Below are 25,841 nucleotides of genomic sequence, written 5' to 3'. Positions count from 1 at the left end.
CTAATAAATCCTAGCATCTGACTAGTTGCATGTTTGATGTGTACGGTAAGCCATGCTGTAACACAGGGGAATAGTGTCAACATGCTTAATTTATACACAGTGCACTTATGCTAATCCTTTGAGAAGGGCGATCAAACACATCCTAGGGTTCAAAGCTTTTTTGGCAAAATCTACATGTACATTGAATGTAGCCAGGAGTACAGTAAAAGAGCATAATTTAAATCTGACATCAGCTGAGACTTAACTATTTGATTATGCATCGTAAAATAAAAATGTTTGTTACCAGGCACAGTAGAAAGTCGCTCAAGATTTTGGGGACAGTTGGAGAACCCATCAACCCAGAAGCATGGCTGTGGTACTATCGAGTTGTTGGGGAGGAGCGATGCCCCATTGTGGATACATTCTGGCAAACAGAGACAGTAAGTTAGGCACAAGTATAGCCTTTATAAAAGTTGAGTGCAATTTGTGTGGATGTGTTTTTGTGAACTACATATGGAGTTTTTAGTCTTCTGATTCATTTCTTCTAGTTGTTTATAAGGAAGGACATCCTAGATTTATCTGTGTATCTCTGTTTGTTTTGCAGTGTAGTACCTTTGCAATAATATGGTATCTTTTACAAAGACCATGCTGTTCATGCTTTGTAACAGAGTATAAGTGAATACCATTTGGCAGTTTAGTCATTTACTGCTTCTTTTCAGAAGCACATCACAGCATAAACTAAGTGTGGATATAATGACAGTCCAACTAATTGAGTTATGCAGCAGTATCATTTGGAGCATCTTATACCTCTTTAGTCACACATCATGCAACAATCAGCTATCACACTGCATTCTTACATGCACTGTATGCATTATTCAGAACGTGTATGTACGTAGGTCACACAAAAATGAGCATAACTTCTTCTCGCAAGTGTGTAACTGGGGGATTCCAGTTTAATGATAATGCCTAAAGGAAAACAAGTTAAGCAGTGTACTTGAAGTAATGTAATTGTGGCTAGATAAGACAATAACTAAAATGAGTTATTTGCTCCCATTATTTTGGTTCCCTTGCCAGGTTTCTCCAGTAAATTCCAGCCTCCTTGCCTATTTTCTGTACCCCTACTTGCAGTCTTCCCTATTGGCAAAATTCTCATTTCTGCATTCTTGCATTGGTTTCGTTCTTAGAGCACTTTGCTACTTTATGAGTATAGTATTCTGTATAGTTGTTATTCTCCTTAAGGATCTGCATCCAAAATTCCACTTTCTGTGTCTACGTCTTAAACTTCCCCCTGGCTTCATTGTCATTCATTTCCACTTTGAATTATAACCTTCTGCTTGTGCTGTGTGTATGTGCTTTAAATGTGTAGCTCTAAAATATCCCTTCAAATGAAGTAAACTTAAACCAGCTTGTTCTGTTGGAAGAATCAGCTTATCCCACTTAACTCTTCATAGGTTCATAGGTTCATAGGTTCATACTAGGCTATCTGCCCGAGGGCATTTACAAGCCTAGCCCATAGTTTTGTGGCTTACGCCACCCCTTTAGTATGGGGAACTATACCCATTATTTTGCTGTGCCTCTGTTGAGCAGTGACACTGAGGTAATCCCTGGGGTATATCTACGATCTCCCATCCATTGGTCAAGATTTCTCTTGAACAAGGCCAGCGAGGTGCTCTGCCTCACATATACCGGATTTTATTCCACAGCATAGGAGTCTTTGGGTGATGAATCTATCCCTCCAGCATGTCCTATTAATAGCCGTGTCGAGGTTTAAGTCTCCCGCCTTGTGGCTCTGACGGATCTAGATTTTTGAGGTGAAGCATATTCATCAAATCTGGGTTTGACATGGCCTTGTATGTTAGGCAAAGGTCACCTCTGAGTAAGCTGTTTACTGAATAGAGCTGGAGTTCTTTCAGTCGGGCAGCATAGGACAGATGTTTGAGACCCTTTATCCTTTGGTGAGGAACTTTTGTGGCCTCCAGCTGCTGCAAGTGTCGGGTCAGATACATTCGAATGGGGCATTGTACTCAATCATTGGTCTGATGAGTGATGAGTATAGGGAGACTATGACCTCCCTTGATCTAGATGAGAATCCCTTCATGATAAGGTGGGCAATGTAGAAGGTCTTCCTAACTACTTTAGCTACATGGGTGTCGAATGACAGACTACTATCAACCTGGGTCCCCAGGTCCCTGATAACTTCTTCTGTGCTCAGTGGATTGCCACCTATTTGGTAGCTAGGGGTAACCTTGTTTTTCCCGAAGGGTATGACTATGCATTTTTTGGCATTTAACTTTAGGCCATGGCTCTGGCACCAGTTATCCATTTCTGTGAGACCCTTCTGAAGGATATCTGTGTCAGATGTGTTTTCTACTATGGGGCCTAGTCTGCAGTCATCTGCAAACTTTGTCAGCTATAACATACGTGTGTTTGCTTGTACTTCTCGAAAAGTAGATGCCAAACAAGAGTGGGCCCAGGACTGAGCCCTGTGGTACACCACTTGTGACAGGCTTTGAGTCTGACATGGCGCCAGCAACTCTGACCCTGTGGGTTCTGTCACTCAGCCAGTTTGCAACCCATCTTGTGATGTATGGGTTAACATTTAAGCTGATGAGTTTTTCAATGATACCCGAGTGGGTATTGTATCAAGGCCTTCGCCAGATCGAGGTAGGCTGTATGGACTGCCTTTCCTCATCAATGGCTTTGGTGACTGTTTCAAAAAGTCAACCAAGTTTAGAAGGCATGATCTGCCTTTGACAAAGCCAAACTGATGGATCCAAAGTCTGCAAATTCCCTATGTCTTTATTTATGAGGTCCATTATGATCCTCTCCATGGCTTTGCAGATAAGGCTTGTCAAGCTAATGGGCCGGTAATTTCCAGGGTCAGTGGAGGCACCGCCTTTGTGAAGTGGGACCACAGTTGCAGTGCGCCACCCCTGGGTAATGATCCAGAGGTAAGACTATGATTAAACAGCTGTCCTAGCTGTGGGTTTAATTCTCGCTGAGTTCGTGGAGCACACAGCCAGGGACACCATCAGGTCCCATGGATGCTGTGTTTTTGCTTTGGAGAGAGCAGTTCTCACTTGGGCTTGGAGATGTTTGGGGGCTGCAATCGCTTTGGTATAGATATCTCTCCTTTTGGGGAGGGGAGAAGTTTGCACTGAACCTGTCAGCCAGTATGTTGGCAATGTCTGTAGGATCAGTAATCTTCACATCATTTTGAACTAGTTCTGAGCATATCTGGGAGTTTCCTCCCAGGTTTCTAACATAGCTAAAGAAGGCCTTATGATTGTCTTTGAGTCTTTTAGCTATTTTTCTCTCAAAATTTGCTTTGGATGATTTTATGAGAGCTCTTAGTTTTTTATTTATAGTGATCAAGGGTGTCTTACCTTTTAAGGATTTTGCTCTATCTTGTAGTAGCTTCCTCCTTTTGTTGTAGAGTTTGTTTATGGCTGGGGTCCACCAGACTGACGCTTGCCTTTGGTACAAAGAGTCTTTGTTTTGCTTGGGATTGCCTTATCCATGCAGTCCTGCAGGTGCTGGTAGAAGGCATTTGTAAGTGATTCAGCGGCTTGAGTACTGTTTTCCGCCGCTCGGGGTTTTAAAGGGTGGGAGTCTGTGTGTGTGTGTGTGTGTGTGTGTGTGTGTGTGTGTGTGTGTGTGTGTGTGTGTGTGTGTGTGTCTTGCCACAGAGCTTATCCTTGTTTCTACTTTCACTATTGTTCAGTAAAGTCTATCATTGTCACAGTTTAAGTGCTTGAAACTTAGTAGGTAGAGGGTCAGCTACAAGACTGCTGACCACATGTTTATTTGGATGTACTGAGCAACCTACTAAAAATCGGTTCCTACATACATATGTTGCGCTTTACTTACAGTTTGTGGCTTAAAATCCTTCATTGTCTGCTCTTCTAAAATATTGGTATGAGCTTTGTGTACTTTGTACACCCCTTTTTCTGTGATTGATGGTTCAGTGCTGTAGCAAGATAGGCACACCAAGGCTTCACAAAAAGCATATGCGAGTTAAGGTAAGACTCAGTGGTATTTCAAAGGAGAGCAATGGGGACTGTAATAATAATATAACAGAGATGACTTCTAGTTGTTGTCGCCTATGATAGGGAGGGTAATGCCCAGAAGTTGCTCAATTCAAGTTTTTGCTTCAGTGGAATGATGATGTGTATGCAGATAGTTTGGGAGTGTTCCAGGAAGTTGTTACCTTCCCTTGTTCCTATTGAGTATTGTGGCTAAGGTTATCGTTCCTGTGTGGCTAATTTATATAATTGTATATACTTTGGGATTGGCAAGAAGTAAACATCTGGGATTTGGTTAATTTCTTAAGTGTGTGTGTGTGACAGGAATGGTGTCCGTTTTAGAGTAAGCAATCCAAAGCGACACTAATAAAAAAAACATAGAATGGCAATGAATCAGTGTCACACACTTCCCATTAAAAATGAAGCACAAAACAAGTCAGAATTTGATTCAAAATGGTACAAATGATAAATACTACTGAAAGATGTTCGAAGAATGGGTGAGGTAAAATTCAATATACAATATTACACTTCATTTTTCAAAAGCTGCAAGACCAATTGTGTCATTATGTATTGTTTTATAATAAACATGTATTTTCAGACCATGCTATACATTTTCAGGTCTGTTATTGATGTAAGATATGATTGTTGTTAATACTGTCATTTCTTAGAACATTTTAAATGTTATCATCCCAAACTTGGGAAAACAATGTGCAATGCTGTTTAGATGAATGTGAGATTTAAAGGCAGAGTAGTTTAATGCTAAGTCTGTTTTATTGTGAGACTGTATTGCTTTGTTTGGCATATGTGTATCAGTAGTTTGTGCTATAAAATTTGAAATAAATGTTTTAAATTAAATCCAAATATCTGTAATAACTGTGGAATAAAGCACAAGACAGTATGCAGAGTGAGAGTTTCTAACTGTGTTTATGGCAACTGGGGAGAAATCGGCTGAAAGCAGGCATCCAGAACAGAAAAAGAGGGCGTTCCCATCAACTGGTGTCATGATGAGGTCACAAAATGGGTGGGGCATGGGTGGGAGAGGGGTGGGAATGGGCAGAGTTATGGGTGATGCAAGGGGCGTGACCTTAGTCCGGTTTTAGCCACAAAGAAAGCTGGCAACCCTAATTTCATGTGTGGGTACATAATTTACAGCTATAGCCTTTGTTTTATCTTCATTAATTTTACATCCCAAAAAGACTTGAAACTCTCTCAAAATGTTCCATAATGCTGAGGTGATCTTTTTCTTGATTTATCAAGTACAAAAATAATATCATCTACAAATAAAGCCAGTTTTTCATGATTACCATACCAATTATATACTTGTATTTCTGAGTCCCGTATTTTCTTTGCCAATGGGGAACGAGGACACCTGTACCTGGTTCCTGTGTTCAAACACGGCTTACTAGAGAGGAACTCTCCCACTTTAATTCTTACTTTCGATCGTTCATATGTCTTTCTAATTAACCTTATTATTCCATCAAGAAATGCAACTGTCACAACCTAAATCCTTAGGATGGCTTTAACTGCAAAACCTACTGCAGTTCAACCAGCTAATAGTGGCACATAAAGTCCTTTACTAACCAGAAAATACACCTGCACTAAAATATATTATCAGCCCCTACACCAGCACCCGGCCACTGCAGTCATCCACTAGCATACAAATCCAACTACTCAGCTGGGGCGCTCTGTTTGCCAACTCTGTTGGTAAAATATGGAACAGACTCCCAGCTGACTTGACCCTAGAACCTTCACTAACTCAATTCAAAAACAAACTTAAGAAATACTTCAAAACTCATTGGTTATGTCCTTGCACTAACCCCGACTAGTGACCTCTCTATTTCTTAGGTGCCTTACCTTCAACTACTAACTTTTTTCTACCACTCCATTTCAGGAAGGGACAATTTTATAATTGCTGCTCAGTGTGTGTTTTAAACCTGAATGTAATGTTATGTATGTTTAACTTTGAAAATAATGTTATGTTTTGTAAAGTGTTTTGTAATAAGTTAGTACTCTATGTGTTAAATGCTGGTATTGCTTATGACTGTAATCTGCTTGAAACTAGCATTTACTAAATGTTCAATGTGAATTATTATCTTGGAGCTTTTCTCCCTGGGCCTCCACTGAAAATGGACATATATCCAGTCGGACTATCCCAGTCAACAAATGTAAAATAAAATAAAAAATCAAGTAAATGCTTCCAATGCCCTACTCATAAAATTCCAGCTTACTCTGTCAAATGCTTTCTCTGCATCAAGACCCACCAACAACAGAGATATTTTCTTAGATTTTGCTTCCCTCTGGACCCTCATTGGTCTATAAATGTTGTCAAATGTTTACATCCCCTCCACAAAACCACACTGATCCATATCTTTCAATTTTGGCAACAACTTTGCCATTCTTTTAGCTAGCATAGACATTAACACTTTATAATAATGGTTTAAAATTGAAATGGGTCATTATGAAGCTGAGTCTGAAGGGTCTTTGCCATCTTTACATAATACAGACAGCACAGCTTTCTTCCAAGATGTTGGTGCTCCTCCTCCTTTTAAAACACAGTTAAACAAAATCTTCCAGATCTGTATCACTTTTTTCCCTCCTAATTTCCAAACTTCCACAGGAATGCCGTCTGTTCCTGTAGACTTAGATTGATTATACATTACTGTTTTTATCTCATCATCTCCTGTTTTAACTGTTAATTGAGCTTGTCTTCCATAAATATTTCCATTTGTACTCTCAAGTTCCACCTTTCTCTGCTTTATACATATGTTCATCAAATTTCCAAAACATCTCTAAAACCTCTGCAGGATCTCTGGATATTTTTCTTTTTATAGGTTCACTAAGTTTGGCAATGGCCCTTTTAATGTTCTGTTGCTAAGTTATTGTGCTATATGTTTTTGTGCTCCTAAAGTTGTTAACAAAAAATAGTTGCTTAACTACAAACTTTCTAAACTCATGCATATTATCAAGATACTCCTTTATTTTCTCTTTAGTACTCTGCATTTGCTCCTGTTCTTGTTCTTTAAGAGTCCCCTTATTCTGCAATACTTTAACCTTTGTCAGCCTCTCTAAGTAATGTCTAATAATTCTTAATCATATCTCTTTCTCTTTTATTTCAGCCCTATTTTTCAAACCCATTTTCATTTTATCCCACTCACTAGCAGTAGCTTCTGAAAATATTTCTGTCTTCCCTAATAACTCTCAAATAACTACCCATTCCTTAAATGCCTCACTCTGGTGTCTTATTTTTACTTCATTATCTTGCATTTTTATTGGTACTTGATCAGAAATACCTAATGGATGTGTGTTGAGGCTTTCAGTTAAGTGTACATGTTCCTGTGAAATATAATTTATGTCTAGTGTAGCTTAGTTATTTTATCTTAAAGAATAATAAGCAAATTTTGTCTGAGTTCCTACTACTGAACTCATATCTTCCATACCAAATATTTTCATACATTTCTTCAGAAATCTACCCTGTTTTGTTATATTGCCCCTTCTAGGTCCCCCTGATACAGTTTCACTACTGCAAATCAACTTCCAGTACACACCTGTAAATAATATTCCTTGCTGAAAGCTGATTATTTCTCACAAAAGTTTCATAAGCTCCATAAGAGTAGATCTGAAGTAGGAACTTCATTTGTCAGCAACCTTTGGGACACGGATCCAATCTCGGATCCGAGCCGGCAACTTCTACCACAGCATAGATCCGAGCTCCTAGCTCCACCCTTTACCCATAATCCCCTGCCAACCCTGACTGACCTCAGATCTAGTTTGCCGCGCTTCAAGCTACAAGCTGGATTTCGAGCTCCTGCTATTTGAAGAAGTTGTGTGAGAAAAACTTTACTTTTTTTCTTCCCTTTTCTTGTGTGAGTGTGTACGAGTGTTTAGGTATCCTTTTTGTTTAACTTGTTTTGTGTTTAATTTTCCTCCCTGCCCTCGCTGGTCATAGTGTGTGTTTGTGGTGTGTGTAGGGGCCTAGTGAGTGTGTTTTCTATGTTGGAGGCCCCTAAAGCCATCTTTTCAAAGTGCACCGAGTGTGGCCATAAGCTTTCACCGGTGGATGGCCACACCCAGTGCGTTAGGTGCCTTGGGGTTGAACACCTCTCTTCGGGATGCACGATTTGCGCAGCATTCAACCCCAGGGCACTTAAGGACCGGAGGTCGAAGCTGATTCTGGCGGGCCTTTTGCCCCCAGATTCGGCTCCGGCCTCCGGTACTTCTGTGGCCACTACCCAGCCCTCGGTGGTAGCCACCCCTGTCTCCCTCCCTCTGGTCGGGACTCTACCTCCTGCTTCGGCTCCGGAGGAGAGGGAGGCCGGGAAAGCCAAACGGAAGGAGAAGCACCATTAGCGGCAGGCCGAGGACTCCTCCTCGGCCCCGCACGCCAAACGGGCTTCTCCATCCAGAGCTTCTGGATCGCCTCCTCCTCGGCTCCGGTCCCCTTGTTTCTCACCGGGACCCGGGGAGGAGGGGACCCAGTCCCCGTCGAGGTCATCGAGGCGACACTCTAGGCCTGCCTCGGTGGCCTCTTCGAGGTCCACCTTTAGTATGTCAGATGCAGACATGGACCGGATGATGAGGAGGTTCATCCAGGCCCAGCTGCAGATGGGAGTGCTCTTGCCCCCCCCCCCCCCCTCTGTGGGGGAGCTCGACCCCATTTTTTGCTCTAATCGCTCCTTCTCCGACCCGCTTTCCGGGTTCAGAGCATTCGGAGTCGAGCCCTGTTGGATCTGGGCTGGGTCGGAGCCGGTAGTACTGGTAACTTCGGCTCCAACTGGTCCCTCGAGCTTGTCGGATCCAACCGCTCGGAGCCGTGGGCTGAGCTTCAGTGTGACTTCGGCTCCGTCCCGGTCGCAGCACACAGGTCCCTCGGATCCGAGGTTCTCGGCCCCGGATCCGGTCCCCGCTTCGGATCCGAGTGGGAGTCGACTCTCAGATCCTATCGAGAGTGGCTCCCCCTCGGCTTTCGGGGTGGTGGAGAGGGCACTGTTGAGTGCATCCGGGCCTCCGGTCCTGGCCTCGGCTCCCCCCTGCACTTCCTCTCAGCTGGTTCAGGCTCCCATCACCCGGCCTTCGGGGCATCCTGCTTCAATGCCTCTGGGTGTTCCTTTGGAACGTGACATTGCTGGTGAGTCTTCCTCGGACAGCCCCCCCCCCCCCGACGAGGTCCCTCACAAAGCTAAGTGTAAGAGGAGACACGTGGACTCCCCCGAGTCCCTTACGGAAGATATGGACTTAGATGAAGTGGAAGGCTCCCCAAGGTCACCCCCGGAGGATGTCTCCTTTGGAGACATCATGGAAATGCTCAGGATTAGGGGAGGGTGGTCTGCCCCCAAGGCTTCCTCCGATGAGTCCGTATTCCTAGAGGCGTTCGAAGCAGGGCCATCTACCTCTTGGGTGTCCCCTCCCCCCGACCCCCTGGTGGACCTTATTTCCACCAGGGCTTGGAAGGAGTCGTACACTGCAGAGCCAGTCCCCAAGCGCCCAGATAGGATCCTGAGTCCCCCTGCAGAAAGAACCCACTGGAGCAGAGGTCCCCCCATGGATGCCATGTTGGTGGCGGCGGCCACTAAGAGGGAGTTGGCTCAGGAGAGCTCCGCGGTCCACCCGCCGAGCAAGGAGTCTCGAGCGATGGACCGTCTTGGGAAGCGGGTCTTTAGTTCAGCAACCTTCTCCATGAGGGCCCTGAACTATATGGCACACGTCATCCGGATGCAGCGAGATCTAATAAAAGAATACGCTGCCTCCCCCCAGAGTCCATGTCGGAAGGGGACAAGCAGCTGTACTCCTCCCGAATGTCCACTCTACGTTCAGTTTCCAACACCTTTATGCGGCTCTTGTCTCACGCCACGGAAGGAGCCGCTATAGCTGGCGGAGCCGGCCTGGTAATGAGGTGCCAAGCGTGGCCCCGACATTGTGACTTCTCGGAACCCTTTAAGGCATCATTCGCGAATGCCCCCTTTGATGGTTCTGCACCATTTGGCAAAACCATTCGCGACACCTAAGTCCAGAGCGAGAAAGACGGGAAGACGTTGTCTGCCGTTGGAGTCCGCTTCTCTGCTCCCCAGAGGTCCTTTTCTAAGAACCAAAAGGGTCAGAAGAAGATGTGGTTCCAGAAATTGCATCAGTCCCAGTCTACTCTGGACAACCAGTCCTCTCGTGGCAGAGGAGGACAGGGAGGACGCCACCCAAGAGGCAGAGGGGGTCCCAGAAATTTGGAGTCCAGAGAACCCTTCTCTGAGAGGCCCACGCAGAACCCTTGAGGGGTTGCCCGGCTGCTCCATTCTGGAGGCAGTCGGGGGGCGTCTTTCGAAGCACCTAGCAATGTGGGAGTCCATAACAACAGATCGCTGGGTGCTTCGCATCATATCTGGAGGCTACCAAATTCCCTTTATTGTAACCCCCAAAACCAGAAGCCTCCCCAACGTACCACCCAATCAGAGGGAGGCGGCTGCTACAGAAATTCAGCAGCTTTTACAAAAAAGAGCCATCCAACCCGTCCCCCCAGGTCAGTTCAGATCAGGGTTTTACTCCAGGTTCTTTCTGGTGCCAAAAAAGACGGGTGACTTGAGGTCCATCCTCGACCTCTCTCTCTCTTGAACCTGGTAGTACCCAAAGAAAAGTTCCGAATGGTCATGCTACAATCTATTCTCCCCCTGTTACGGGAGAACAACTGGATGTGCTCGATAGACCTCAAGGATGCGTACTACCACATTCTTGTGGACAGACGTTCCAGGAGGTTCCTCCGCTTCCGGCTAAGAGCCAGCCACTTTCAGTTCAGGGCCCTCCCCTTCGGTCTCACCTCAGCCCCCAGAGTGTTCAGCAAAGTCTTGGCAGTTATAGCGGCCCACCTGAGAATTCAGGTCTTTCCGTACCTGGACGACTGGCTCCTCATCGCCCCAACAAGGCATCTGCTCTGTTCAGGCAGGGATTATTTCCTCAATCTTGCTCCACGCCTAGGGTTGACTGTCAACATGCCTTCCTGACTCCCGATCGGCTTCAGAACCTGAGGTTGCATGTTCAGGCCATTCTCCAACTTCCTGCTGCACCGGCAGAATTGATCCTGAGGGCTCTAGGGTCCATGGCGGCAGCAATTCCTCTGCTGCCCCTAGCCCGTGTAAATATGAGGGTCCTGCAGTGGACCCTCCAGGTACAATGGTCCCTGTCTCACAACCCCATGTCCCACCCTATTCCCCTAAGCAGGGCTTGCAGAGGGTCGCTCATGTGGTGGCTCCAGTCCTCGAGTCTTCACACGGGACGACCATTCTCTATGCCTTCCCCCATCGCCACAGTGACCACGGACGCCTCTCGCCTAGGGTGGGGGAGGCACTATTCAGGCAGAACGGTTCAAGGCACGTGGAACGACACAGAGACCTCCTTGCATATCAATGTCCTAGAGATGAGGGCGGTGCTTTTGACGTTGCAGGCACTTCACAGCCTTCTTCCGATTGGGACGATTGTGGTACAAACTGACAACATGTCAGTTGTCTGGTACATCAACAAACAGGGGGGAACCAGGTCTTATCCTCTTTGTCGCGAGGCCATGAGAGTGCGGGAATGGGCGATATCCACCAACCGCTTTCTCATTGCAACGCACATTCCGGGACGGTCCAACATCCTAGCAGACAGGCTCAGTCGTTCGATTCTGACCCCATACGAATGGTCTCTCAATCCTCTAGTAGCGAAACAAATATTTGCCCAATGGGGGCAACCCTGTTGCGATCTTTTTGCCTCTCCTTCAAATACCAAATGCAACAGTTACTTCGCTCTAATCCCCCCTCAGGGGGAGTCCCCGAGAGACTCTCTAGTACATGCTTGGCCTCTCGGTCTCCTTTATGCTTACCCTCCATTGCCCATGATGCTAAAACTCTTACAGAAAGCCAGTCGGCTGGGGAGCAAAATGATCCTCATTGCCCCATTCTGGCCTCGCCAAACATGGTTCCCATACCTATGGTCTCATTTGATTCATCCACCCTGGATTCTGGATCCCCCCCCCCGGATCTCATTACTCACCCTCTGGGTCTTCCGACCCCCAACCTGGTCAACCTCAAGCTGACTGCTTGGTTGCTCCAGTTCTACTCCTGATAAGGACTCCTGGAATCTCTTCACCAGTCAAAGCCATTCTAGTAGCAGCACATAAACCTTACACCAGAAGGGTCTATCGAAGTAAGTGGAAACGTTTCTCCATTTGGGCAGAGCACCATCACTTAGATCCTTTCACGGCGCCTCTTATGTCGGTTTTGGATTTTCTAACTACCCTTTTTCATCAAGGGGCTAGCTGCTCTACAGTCAAGGTACAACTAGCAGCAATTTCGCATTATCATGTAGGGCATGAATCGGGCCCTCTAATTACTTCCAAGCTTTGTAAAGCTTTCCTCAAGGGTACCTTCCTTCTCAGACCTCCGGTCAGGGAGGTAGTACCCCCATGGGATTTATCTTTAGTTCTACAGGCCTTGACAAGCCCCCCTTTTGAGCCAGCGGCTACGGTTGATCTTAAATACCTCTCTTGGAAGACGGCCTTCTTGGTGGCCATTACTTCAGCCAAAAGGGTCTCTGAGTTTCAGGCTCTATGTGTTAAACCGCCATGCTTAGCCTTCCATCAGGACAGAGTTTACCTCAGGATCAATCCGTCCTTTCTGCCTAAGGTATTTTCGGAAGCTAATATTAATCAGTCTATTAATCTTCCCATGTTCTTTCCCAATTACCAGAACAAAGGAGAGTACAAACTGCATTCCTTGGATGTGCACAGACAATTACGCTTTTATATTCATCGAACTGCTGGTCATAGGCAATCTGACCAGTTGTTTGTCTCTTTTGCCAAAACAAATTTAGGCAAGTCAATTTCTAAAGTTACCCTGTTACGGTGGATAGCTAGTTGTATCCTCTTGGCATATCAGAGTTCGGGAAGGCCTGCACCTCAGGGAGTCCGAGCTCATTCTACTAGGGCCGTCGCTACTTTGGCGGCTTTTAAATCTAGGGTTCCCTTAGATGATATTTGTTCCGCAGCCACTTGGGCCTCATCTCATACCTTTATCAGCCATTACAAACTGGATGTTGTCTCCAGAGGTAGGGTGTCCTTTGGCTCTGCAGTGCTCCGGAATATTCTTCCATAAAGGCCACCCAGGATTCAGGTAGCTGGGGACTCTTTCCCAAAGGTTGCTGACAAATGAAGTTCCTACTTCAGATTAAGAAGTTATGTACTCACCATAACGTTCCATCTGAGTAGGTATCTTCATTTGTCTGCAACCATCGCCCCCTCATTCCCCCTGACCTATAGGATTCTGTTTAGGATCTATCTTAGATAAGCCCCTTCCGGGGCACAGTAACAATGGTTATATCGGGCAAACTTGATCTGAGGTCAGTCAGGGTTGGCAGGGGATTATGGGTAAAGGGAGGAGCTAGGAGCTCGGATCTATGCTGTGATAGAAGTTGCCGGCTCGGATCCGAGATCGGATCCGTGTCCCAAAGGTTGCAGACAAATGAAGATACCTACTCAGATGGAACGTTATGGTGAGTACATAACTTCTTATTTTCAGTGGAATATAAATACATGCCATTGAAATCGTCCTCCCTTGCCAGTAGCCCCTTACTACCACAAATCTATCATTATTGTCTTTTTCCCCTCATCTACCACTATTGGAGCCCCTCTAGCAGTTAGTATAATTGCTTCCCTTTTCGTCTGTCCCTGATATTCTGCTGAATATCCATTCTGAAATCCTGCATTTGTCAAATTCACAAGCTTATTTCTTTCCAAATGTCCTGCAGCATTGCTATTTGTACTCTACACTTCTCAATATAATTTAGTACTCTTTCCTTTTTATCTGTACCTGTATATATCTTTTCTTTCATGTTCCACAATAATATGGACAGCATAGCTATCATAATTAAAAGCTATTGTTCCCACCTATTATACTTGACAATTTTTTGAATGTGTATTTCCAGCTTTTGTGTTACATGCTTATACTGTTTGATAGGCTGATCTTTTGCACAGTTGTTTTTTTTTCATCTCCATTTGAACCTGTGTCACATTTTTCAAGAATATTTGTTTTAATGAAAACCCTCAGACAGTAAACTAAATACAAACCCCATCCTCTTTTAACTTGGAACAAACATTCAAAACTATGTACATCTTGAAAACATGAAGTTTACTCCTTCAAAAGGGAACAATTGGCCCAAAATGAAGGCTGCACTTACAGGATTATCTAATCAAAAATTAAGGTTACCCATGCCAAAGTGCATGTTACAACCTGTGCTCCACTTACACTGATTGCTGTCTGTTCTTTTCTTATCTCTCTTCCCCTCCCAGATATGAAAAACAGCTTGTATGCTTTCAGAAAACATTAACATTTAACCCTAAGAAAAAGTGCATTGGCTGTCCTAAAATAAAATGAAATTGTATACTGTTCTATTAACTGCATTAAAGTATTAAGGCTGCAAGGGAGAATATTGCCTCATATTCACTTTCCATAACTTCAAACTTAAATTATTTCACTGAACTGCTTGCTGTTGTACCTTTGAGTGTTGCATTTCCCTTAGCAAAGATTACTCGGAATTCTCAAGATTAAGTGCTTACACCTGCAGACAGCTTGTCTCCATGAAAATGTACTCAACAATGAGCCTTTGTAAATTTCACTCGGAAGAGAATGCACAGCTTCCCTCAACTGCAGATATCTCACCTCCACTGAAGATTTGCCAGTGGAAAATAAATAAGCTAATATCTTTGCAGTTGTAAGAAACTTGGCATTTTCATGGCTTAGCACAGGGATTCTTTGAGACACATCAGTCTCACCAGCATGTTCTGCTTATGTTCCAGGCAAAGTTTAAATCCTTCCATTTAGTATTTCTAGTACTGTTTGTTTTATAGCTGTGCAAAATATCCATCAGGGCTGGATCTGAGGATGCCTTTTATGTCAGGCATAGATCACCTGTCAGTAACCAGTAAGAGACTGAGTATAGAGATAGGGCCTTAATGCATTTTGTATAGGAGAATGTGTTAATTTCCTGGATTCTCATAGTGAAGAACCTTTGGTCAGGCACATACCAAGCAGGGCATTGTACTCAATGATGGGTCTGATAAGGGCCAGATAAACTGGTACTATAACTTCACTGAACCTGTATGCTATACCATTACTGGTAAATTGGGTAGCATAGAATGACTTGCTTATTTTCTTTCCATCCATCCATGTATCATAACTTGTGCCATGAATTTTAATAACATTTTATTACATTAATATTTTTTATATGCCATATACCTCTAAAATCTGCCACGTTGCTCGATGGCTCAATTTATCAAAGCTTTAGCTGTGTCACATGCTGTCAGTCTTACTTTTATATTTTCTTTCAGTATCATCTCTACTACTTCTTTCATCATAATTAACATATTTTCACCTGTATTCCTTTTTATACCTTAGATCCCTTCTCTTACTACCTTATTCAATACTTTCTCCATCATTTTTGTAGTGTGTTATAATCAATGTTCCCTGGTGTTATAGGCTTCCATTTTTTTTGTATTTTCTTTCATCTTTTTCTCATATAAATGTTATCACTCCATCACCTAACATTATATTTTCCTTCATCCATTCATTTAATATATTTTTTTAAAAACTTCTCTTACATCTTTATTTCCTTGTAGTACTTATAACATATACCATCTACACCTGGTGCTGATTTATTCTTACTTTCTTTTATCACCATCCCTGTTTCTTCTATTATATGATTTTAAAAATCCTTAGTTTTTCAGATTTTTTTTCACTTTCAATTCTTGCACATCTTATTCCATTTTTCATACATTTTCTCTTCAAAATTTTCTACCACCTCCATAAGATCTTCTTGCTTGCATTTTATGTCATCTTTGCCATCTAAGATAACATCCATCCTTCTTTCTCCCATTTGTACGTCTTTTCCTAAATATGGGGAACCTCCTCTTTTTTTCCTTTCAGAAAAAAATCTTTGTCTAACTAACATTTTTACTTTTTCTGTACAGTAGACTCCTTCTTATTTGGCCTGTCCTTAACTGGCCATCAAATTTCTGCTGTAGCTCTAGCAAAATACAGCAGAGAAGAACAACACTTCCACCTCCTCTGGGCTAAATAATGATAGATATTTGAGTTTTAAACTTCATATTCATTAGAAAAATGGATACTAATGCAAATCATGTTATTGCATCTGATTTATAACCTATAAATGCTATTTTGCATGCTTTTTCTGATTAACCGGCCATTTGTTTATCCAGCCTAAGGTCCAGTAGAGGGAATCTTCTGTGTTCTTTTCATACATCTGTTTTTCTGTTTCTCTTATTTTGTCACTTCCTTGTTCTCTCTCTCTCTCTCATAATTCCATAAAATATCTTTATATTTCATCTTATTTCTTTTTATTCTTCTTTACACTTCTAAATATATTTTTATACTTATACACTACCTACACTCTGTCCATTTTTTATAAAATGGTCTCATTGGATGGTGGAAAATAGGTGGTGGTAAGCATTGTTTTGGTGATGATGTTAAGGAGGTTTGTATGCCTGTAACTTATTCCAAATTTTGGGGAGTCTTTTGTGTTATTTTGAACTTAGAGTCAAAATTAAGGCTGTCTATAATCACTCCAAGAAGTTTTGTATGGGAGACTACTTCAGTTTCAGTTTTGTTTACTGAAGATTTTAAAATTCACTTTGTCAAGCATGCATGATTTGGAGAAAAATAGCAGTAACTTTGTTTTTTTAGGGTTGAGTAGTAGTTGGACATTATGGAACATTTTTTCCATTGAGAAAAAAACTTTCTGTGAAATATGGAGGAGTTGTACATAGTGTGGAATCATCAGCATATTCTAAGGAAAGCTGAAATAAAGAGAGAAGGAGGGAAAGACACTCACAGCTGCTAGCATCAGTTTATAGCTCCCCTTTGGCCATTTTCAGAGGTACAGAAGAGTCAGTATCTGATATGGTTCAAGCGCAGCTAACAACAACAAAACAAACAGCCATGAAGGAACTAACTTAGGCATAGTGTGTCAGCCGCAAGCTAAGAATTCCCACCAGAACCAGGGATTCCACAGTTCCCAGTTAAAGCGATAGCAGCCAATTCCGTGAAGCCTTGCATGACTGCTCCATTATGGTGACAGTCATGGGTTATCTGTCCTTCCTTCTGCCAGTATGGGATGCCATCACATGGGTTAGAAGGATATTAGACATTAAATCAGATGGCTATGTAATTCCCCTTCCTCTCACCTTCCCGGCAACACTCCCATCCCCTTCCTGGCATCCCAGCCTGTCAGAAGAAGGCAAAAGTTGAAGTCTTGAACCTTCTTTTAAAACTAGCCAGTCAGAATACTCCATAGGAGCAGAGATGGTTCAGATGTTACCTCTGCTTCTATTTTATTATCTATTTTTGGTTCCCCCAGCCCTGTGCTTTCGTTAGCTGTATCTCTGGCTTCCATGCTTTCCTAGCCCCAGATCTCCCCAGTGTTTTCTTTATGGGTACTCCAGTTCCTCTGATGGATCCTTTTTGGGTAACCACTGATATGACTTTTTGCCAGGTGGGTCTCCCAACTATTCAGAAAGTTGACCTTGCTATAACAAAGTGTTAGCCTTGGGGAGTAAGGGATCCAGAGGTGAGTTGTAAGCTCTGGCACTCTAGTCACTATGCTTACAGCAACTGGTCTAGTTCCATAGCTGTGGAATTAGCTAGTGCAGTGACATCAGCACATCACTGCTGCTCCCTCACTCACCTTGAGATGACCTGTGAGACTCCTTATCTCCACCATGTCTTGGGGCAGCTGATTTAGATACCGCCTGTTCCATCTGTGCCAGGCTTAATCCCCGGGCATTGATGGGCAGGAGGAATAAGTTAATTTTGAAGGGTCTGCTTCCCTCTCTTTCCACCGGGCCACAGGGCTGTTCTGGCCCGGCTTCTACTTCAGTTTCCCCCTGTCCTCTGGGACTCAAACTCCCGCCAAGAGGCCCAGGGACAGACAAGTCAGGGAAATCTGCCAAGTCCAAGGAGAGGGCCAGGAGGCAATCCCTGGATCGCTCTACTTTGGCAGGCCCTCCGACAAAAGTTAGGTCTGAGTCCCCCCCGGCTCCGTTCCCCTCGGTTGTCTCTGGAGCCGGGGGAGCTTCGGACCTGGTCGCCAGTGCAGGCTTCCCCTCACCACCACTCCAGGCTGGTGTCGGTGGCCTCCTCTTCTTGCTTCACCCATAGCCTTTCTGAAGTGGAGATGGATAGGATGATGTGGAAGTTTATCCACACTCAGATTCAGTTGGGAATCCTACCTGCCCCCTCTCCCTCTGGAGCTCGGGGCATGCAATCGGCACTCATCCCTATTGCTCCTTCTCCGATCTGACCTCCTGTTTCAGAGCCCTTGGATCCGAGGACATTCAACGTCGAGGAGTTGGCTCTGATGTTACCTTGTATCTCGATGCTGGCTATGGCCTTGAGCAGGTCGGATCCGATTAGCTCAGATCCATCTGGCTCTTGGAGCCGTAGCCTCGGCGCTGGATCCGAGGGGATGGTGTGAGGTCTGAGCCTTTTGGAGCAGAGCCTTCCCTTTGGGATCTCGCCTGGAGGTTCTTCTCCGGCTCCCCCATCGAGTTAGAGGGTTACGTCTTCGACCAATGTGCCTACTCAGGAGATCTGTTCCCCTTTGGCATTCTTTGTGGTGAGAGGGATGAGACCCTTTAACAGTCTCGTCTTTGGAGTACGTCCTGGCTCCCTCTGTTTCTGGAGCAGACCCGACCATTCTACCATTTCAGGGACAGCCTGCTGCCACTTTGCCCCCGGGCGCTTCCTCTTGGGAACAGCGAGACATTGGCGAGTCCGAGACCCCCACTGAGGAGATTCCCTGCAAACCTACATGCAAAAAGAGGCACTTGGACTCCCCTCCGGAGTCCTTCACGGAAGACACCGATTTGGAATAAGGGGAAGTTTCCCCCCGGTCACCCCCTGAGGATATCTCCTTTAGAGACATCATGGAAATCCTACACCAGTGTGGGGGGGTGGTCTGTCCAAAAACCTAGCTCGGACAAATTGGTGTTCCTGGAGACATTTGGCGCAGGACCCTCTACTTCCTGGGTATGCCCTCCCGCAGATCTTATCACATCTCACTCATAGAAGGAACAGGACATTCCCAAATGCCCTGACAAGGTTTTGAGTCCCCCTTCGGACAAGACCCATTGGACTAAAGGATCCCCTGTTTATGCCATGGTGGTGGTGGCCGTCACTAAAAAGAAACTCGCTCAGGAGAGCTCCACGGTCCACCGTCCTGAGCATGAGTCCAGAATGATGGACCATTTTGGGAACCAGGTATGTGCTTCAGCGACCTTCTCTGTGCGGGCACTGAATTATATGGCACACACGATTAGGCTGCAGAGAGATCTGGTCGAGGAGGCCGCTGAGTCTACCCCTGGGTCCCTGTCGACAGAGGACAAGAAAGTGTTCTCCTCTCGAATGGCCACCCTGATTTCTATAATTAACACCTCTATGTGTCTCCTTTCCCATGCTACCAAGGGTGGTACTAGAGCTGCCAGTACAGGTGTTGCCATCAGGCGCCACGCCTGGCTCCTGTTCTGTGCCTTCTTGGAACCCTTCAAGGCGCCTTTTACGAATGCCCAGTATGATGGTTCCTCCCTTTATGGGATGTCAGTACGAGACACCTTAGTCCAGAGTGAGAAGGATGGAAAGACTCTGTCTGCCATCGGGATCCACTTTTCGGCCCCTCAATGAACCTTCTCGAGGAATCAGAGAGGGCCAAGAAGATGTTGTTCTGAAGATCTCAGAATTATTCCCAGGACACTCAGGACTCTCCTTCCCCCAGGGGCAGAAGGGGATTTGATAGACACCGCCCTAGAGGCAGAGGGGGTCCGAGGAATCAAGGGTTTTGTGAGCCATTCTCGGAGAGACCTGCACAGCAACCCTGAAGGGTTGCCCAGCTGCTCGTCTGTGGAAGCAGTCGGGGGTCACCTATCGCTACACCTAACAGCGTGGGAGTCCATCATGGAAGATAGTTAGGTGTTGCAAATTATATCCAGGAGCTATTCAATCCCCTTTCTCTCATCACCCCATCCACCCAGACATTCCACCTGTGCTAAGGGAGGATGCAGCACTGGAGATTGCAAGGCTGCTAGAAAAGCAAGTCATCCAACCCATTCCCCCAGACCAGTACGGGTAAGGCGTTTATTCCAGGTTCTTTTTGGTGTCAAAGAAGACGGGGGAATTAAAACCCATTCTGGATCTTTCCACCTTGAACCTGTTTGTGGCCAAGACAAAATTCCAGATGGTCACCCTTCAATCTATACTGCCCTTCATGCAGGAGAGCAATTGGATGTGATTGATTGACCTCCAGAATGCGTACTACCATATCAAAATGGACATACGCTCTTGGAGGTTCCTCCGCTTCCAGCTGGGGGCCAATCATTATCAGTTCAGAGCGCTCCCCTTTGGTCTCACCACAGCCCCCAGGGTGTTCACCAAAGTGATGGCAGTGGTAGCAGCTCACCTAAGACTCCAGGGCATACAGGTCTTCCCCTAACTGGACGATTGGCTCCTCGCCACCCCTTCTAGGGATCAGCTCAATCAAGTGAGGGATTCCCTTCTTCTCTTAGCCCAGTGGTTGGGCATTTCCATCAGTCTCAACAAGTCATCTCTGGTCCCGGTTCGAGTGTTAGATTTCATTGGGGCTCAATTGGACACAATGTAAACCAAAGTCTTTCTTACCTTGAACAGAATCCAGTCTCTGAAGCTACACGTCCTTTGCATCCTCCAAGCCCAGTCTTCGACAGCGGAAATGGTATTAAGGGCATTGGGGTCCATGGCGGCCATGATCAGTCTCTTGCCTATGGCATGCTTTCACATGCGGGTTCTTCAATGGACCCTTGCGGTCCAATGGTCTATGTTAGATCTCCCTTTGTCTCATCCTGTTTGAATCTCTTGGGTGTGCAGGGACCCTCTTCTGTGGTGGATTTGTTCCCCGGATCTGTCCCGGGGTCACTTCTTTCTTTCTTTCGCCCTCCCCCTTGACCACGGTGACTATGGACACCTCCCTACTGGGGGGGCACTGCTTGGGAAGGACAGTCCAAGGCACATGGTCCCCCTACAAGACCAGATTACATATCAACGTCCTGGAGATGAGGGCGGTGCTTCTAGCATTGCAGGCTCTCCATGTTCATCTTCCCCCAGGGACAGTTGCTATCCAGATGGACAATATGTCTGTGGTCTGGTATGTCAACAAACAGGGGGAACTAGGTCTTATCCTGTATGTCGCGAAGCCATGAGAGTGTGGGAGTAGGCAATCTCCACCAGCCATTTTCTGGTAGTAATGCACATTCCGGGGAAGCCCTACAGTCTAGCGGACAGGCTCAGTAAGTCTATTCTGATGCCTTACGAGTCGTCTCTGAATCCTTCAGTAGTGAAACAGATCTTTCTCAAGTTTGGTCAACCTTACTGTGATCTCTTTGCCTCTCCTTCCAATGCAAAATGCAGCAAGTTTTTCTCTCTGCATCCCCCACTGGGGGAAGCCCCGAGAGACGCTGTGATTCATGCTTGGCCCCCCAGTCTCCTGTATGCTTATCTTCCTCTTCCCTTGATTCCAAGATTCCTTGAGAAAGCTCGCAGGCTGGGAAGCTTGGTTATCCTCAATGCCCCATTCTGGCCTCTTCAGGTCTGGTTCCCCTCTCTGTGGCCTCATTTGGTGGCTCCACCATGGACGTTGGATCCAGTTCAGGATCTGATTTCTCATCCATCAGGGATTCCCCATCCAGACCTGGGCAGTCTGAAGCTCACTGCTTGGCTGCTTCAGTTCCCATGATAGTCAGGACTCACAGTTTTTCTTCACCTGTCAAAAGGATCCTGGTGGTGGCTCATAAATCTTCCACCAGAAAGGTGTACTCCAGCAAATGGAAACGTTTTTTGATTTGGGCCTTGCAGCATGCCCTAGATCCCTTCACTGCTCCGGTTTCAGCGGTTTTGGAATTTTTGGCAGGGATTTTTCAGCAAGATGCCAGTTCTTCTACAGTCAAGGTCCAACTTGCAGCGATTTCTAATTTTCATGTTGGCAATAATATGGCTTCCTTAGCATCCTCTAAGCTTTGTAAAGCCTTCCTAAAAGGCACCTTTCTGCTTCGACCCCCAGTGAAGGTCCCAACGCTACCATGGGATCTTATTTAGTCTTGCAAGCTCTTGTTTCATCCCCTTTTGAGCCTGCAGCCTCTGAATCTGCAGTTTCTATCCTGGAAGATGGCCTTCTTGGTTGCTGTTACATCTTCCAAGAGGGTCTCGGAGCTTCAAGCGTTGTCGGTCAAGCCCCTTATATGATCTTTCGTAAGGACAGGGTATCATTGCGTAATAACCCATCCTTTCTTCCTAAGGTAGCTTCAGAGTCCAATATTAATCAGATGAGGAATCTCCCACTCTTTTTCCCAAACTTTCAAAACAAGGGAAGATATAAATTGCACTTGTTGGATGTGCACAGACAGTTAAGTTTTTACCTGCACAGGACTAAATCCTTTTGCAAGTTTGACCAGCTTTTCATCTTCTACTCTAAACCCTTTTTGGGGAAACCAGTATCGCCTGCTGGATTTCCCAGTGTATTTTTCTAGTGTAATCTGTTAGGGGATTATCCCTGCCAGGTCATGTGAAGACACATTCCACCAGATCTATGGCTACTTCAGCGCCCTTCTGGTCCAGAGTTTCATTAGATGATATCTGCTCTGCGGCCACTTGGGCTTCATCTCATACCTTCATTTCGCATTACAGGTTGGACATCGTATCCTGGAATAGGGCATCCTTTGGCTCCACCATGCTCCACAACATCCTTCCATGAGGGCCTCCCAGGTGTTTATTAGGTGGGGACTCTGTCCCACAGGTTGAAGATCAAATGAAGACAACAACTTCAGATAAAGAAGTTATGTACTCACCATAACATTCCATCTGAGTTGTTGTTCTTCATTTGTCTTCAACCGTCCCTCCTTTCCCCTGCCTTTCATAGACTGTGTGGTGGTTTGGCAAGTAGAGGATGTTGGTCACCTCTTGCATGCCTCTTACCCTCTTTCTTTTGCTAATGCAGACGCCTAGTTTGAGATAGTGTTGGGTCGGGTGAAGAAGTTAGTTGGGGAGCAAACTCGATCTGAAGGGAGGAAGGAGACAGGGGCATTCTGAGTAGGGGAGGAGCTTTGAGCTCAGATAAGATGCTGGATATGCAGCTGAGTTGGATCTGTGTCAGATCCGGGTACCCACAGGTTGAAGACAAATGAACAACAACTCAGATGGAACGTTATGGTGAATACATAACTTCTTTTTTTATTTTATTATTGTAAGCAAATTAAACTCGCTAAGCTGTTATGTTTCTTTTCAAGGACAAGTTGGGAGCACTGTCTGGTTAAGTGAATTTTGAAAAGGCCCAAAGTATGGAAATGGAGACTGAATGAATCAAACCATGGACTACACAATGAAAATTAGCAACAGATAACCTTAATACTGTTTTTTAAGTTGACGAATGATCGTTACTTAACTTACGAATCCCTTGAGCTGTAGTAAAGCAGGATACTGAAGTTGGCTTCTTTACTCTTTGTGGAATCTAAACTGGAACAAGTACTCAACTTTCTGAGTATGTTCCACCTGTCTAAAATTCATCACTCAGTGTTCTGCATTGGGAAACACTGCTGGCACAGTTTTTTTTTTATTTCTGAGACAGTAATGATTCCACATTTTTGAACTTTTCATTTTTATCCTTGATTGTGTGACCATGGAATTAGAATACATAAGTCTCCTCCCTCATGGGGAGGTATGTTGGGGTTTGACCTCTCAAAAGTTTTTTTTTTCTCTCCTCTTGTTGAAACTTTAGTTGGCTTGTTTCATCTGTTTGAAGTGTCAACTCATTTTGTCTTAACAAGACTTCTAGTGGAACCTCCTGATACTGGAGTTAATACTGCAATATTCTCCCTCATATATATGACAGTGTTATTTAAAAAGAAGGACAGAAAGTAGTTGTACTGGTTATTTACAAGATTGGTGTGGAGAAAGGAAAACCCTTCCGTGTCATGCCTGTTTGATGAATACGAGGTTGTGGCAAGTCTTTGTCCTGATTCATGCTGCCTCAAAAAAAGAAAGAGACAAATTTTTACTTAGCAGTGTCTGTCTGGGCACCCAGGATCCACTGGGACTCCTAGTTGTAATTCCTGTTAGAGTATCTGGATTTGCAAACATCTGATGAGAATTAATTAAATGTTCATAGTGTGATTCATGTGGCTGTAACTGTACTATGGGTTTTACACTGTGCACCTGAGACTAAGTCTGGTATGCCTTAGAATGGCATACTAAAGCCCTGAGTGATTCATAGCTTTTGGTATGCAGCGGAGTAAGACTGCATGGATTCTTGACCCATTGCATATCTGCAGTATTTGTTACATAGGCTACAAATGCAAGGTGCACCTCACACATGTATAGACTTCAAGGACAGTAAGCCAACAGGGTACAGTCTGTTCCCAACTGCATAATCACAGGACATGAACCGCATAACTGCCATTGTTGTATTGCCTTTAACCCTCCTGTCTCCCTCCCTTCCTTGTTGATATGCTGTTGCGCTACCAGAGCTGGGCATCACATCAACACCTAAAGAAAAAAGAAAAACCTACCAGCAGCAGGGTTAATTGTGTTGCAGTTTCCATTTTCTCTGAGTTGGTACAACCAAGGAGGTAGTACATTGAAGGCTTGGAGGCAGAGGGAGAGAGAGACTCCCACATAAAAAGGAGGTGCATTATTAAATCTGAGATCTATACTTGTTAAATGTATTAAGACAATGTACTGGGCAGCAGTAAGCTCTTCTGTACTTTTAAATTCCGTAAGGTAAGCTGAAGTAAGCCTCCACGGTGCAGTAAACAACAGGTTAGAAATGTTTCTAGGTAGGTGCAGTGCCATGCTTGTTTAGTGCTGTTCATGGACTATGGAGTACAGGGACCAGTAGGGGTAAGTAGAAACACAGGCTTTAAAACATGAAAAACTGCCTTTATTTCACGTTTCCCTTTATGTTTCACAAGTGAAAGTTTTCTGTACTACTGTCTGTTGCAGTAAAGACAGTTTCAATCTGGCCACTCAGCTAAGTGGTCAATGTGATGTATGCTTGTGATTCTGTGCTTCCTTTCTTGTACCAGATATCTGCACTTAGGCTTGTCGTACTTAAAAACTGCTGTTTTAGACATTGTATTATTCTGGATTTAATTCCATTTATTCAGGTGGATTTAAAAGATTCTAGTCCAAATTCATAAAGGTTACCACAAAGTATGTACTATGTTTACACTTAGTGTAACATTTCTGAGTGAGTAGACAGCACAAGCATAGTGGTAGGGCTGTTCTTGAATTCAGAAGGTCTACAATTGTGGTAAACTTTATGTATCCACCCTTCTGTATCATTTCCTGTAAAAGGAAATACACAAATGTTCAGAAATTTCAGGAGAGATTGTTCCACTCATTTCCCTGCTCACTAAAAATTCTGTCAGCAGTTTAATTGGTTTATTATTATTCCTTTGTTTCTGAATTAGACTGGAAGGTAATAAGGACTACAAAATGAAATGTAAAAAATTAACTATATAAAGTTATACAGTCTCTATTGTGCATGACTTTCAGTACTGACTTATCAATTTTTCCACCACTTTATCAGTAGTGTAACCTCAGCAGTAATGGTATCACAGCATGGCTTGATCTAACATATGCTGAAGAGCTCTTTTGTATGTGATAGTCGTTTCAAGAGCAGACAAGGTTATAGATGCTAGTGATATTGTAAGACAGGTAGGTAGGTTAAATGCCAAGTAAAGATGTGTTGTAGAGAACTTGTGTGTGTGTGTGTGTGTGTGTGTGTGTGTGT

The 25,841-nt window shown here is 44.6% G+C and overlaps 1 protein-coding gene across 2 annotated transcripts in view; it reads left to right on the top strand.

Annotated features, from left to right (window-relative positions):
• The window catches only part of ACSS2 (acyl-CoA synthetase short chain family member 2), an 822,457-nt gene that overhangs the window by 531,281 nt on the left and 265,335 nt on the right, over positions 1 to 25,841 (top strand). For both annotated transcript variants that reach the window (XM_044090187.1, XR_006367143.1), the window contains exon 11: positions 287 to 419. In XM_044090187.1, the coding sequence (XP_043946122.1) occupies positions 287 to 419 (133 nt within the window). The remainder of the gene's footprint in view (positions 1 to 286; positions 420 to 25,841) is intronic.

This window comes from Protopterus annectens, chromosome 12.part0, assembly GCF_019279795.1.
Source record: "Protopterus annectens isolate FY-2018-M chromosome 12.part0, PAN1.0, whole genome shotgun sequence".
NCBI lineage: Eukaryota > Metazoa > Chordata > Ceratodontiformes > Protopteridae > Protopterus > Protopterus annectens.
The sequence above is the reverse complement of the archived record's forward strand: the minus strand, read 5'-3'. Positions and strand labels throughout refer to the sequence as shown.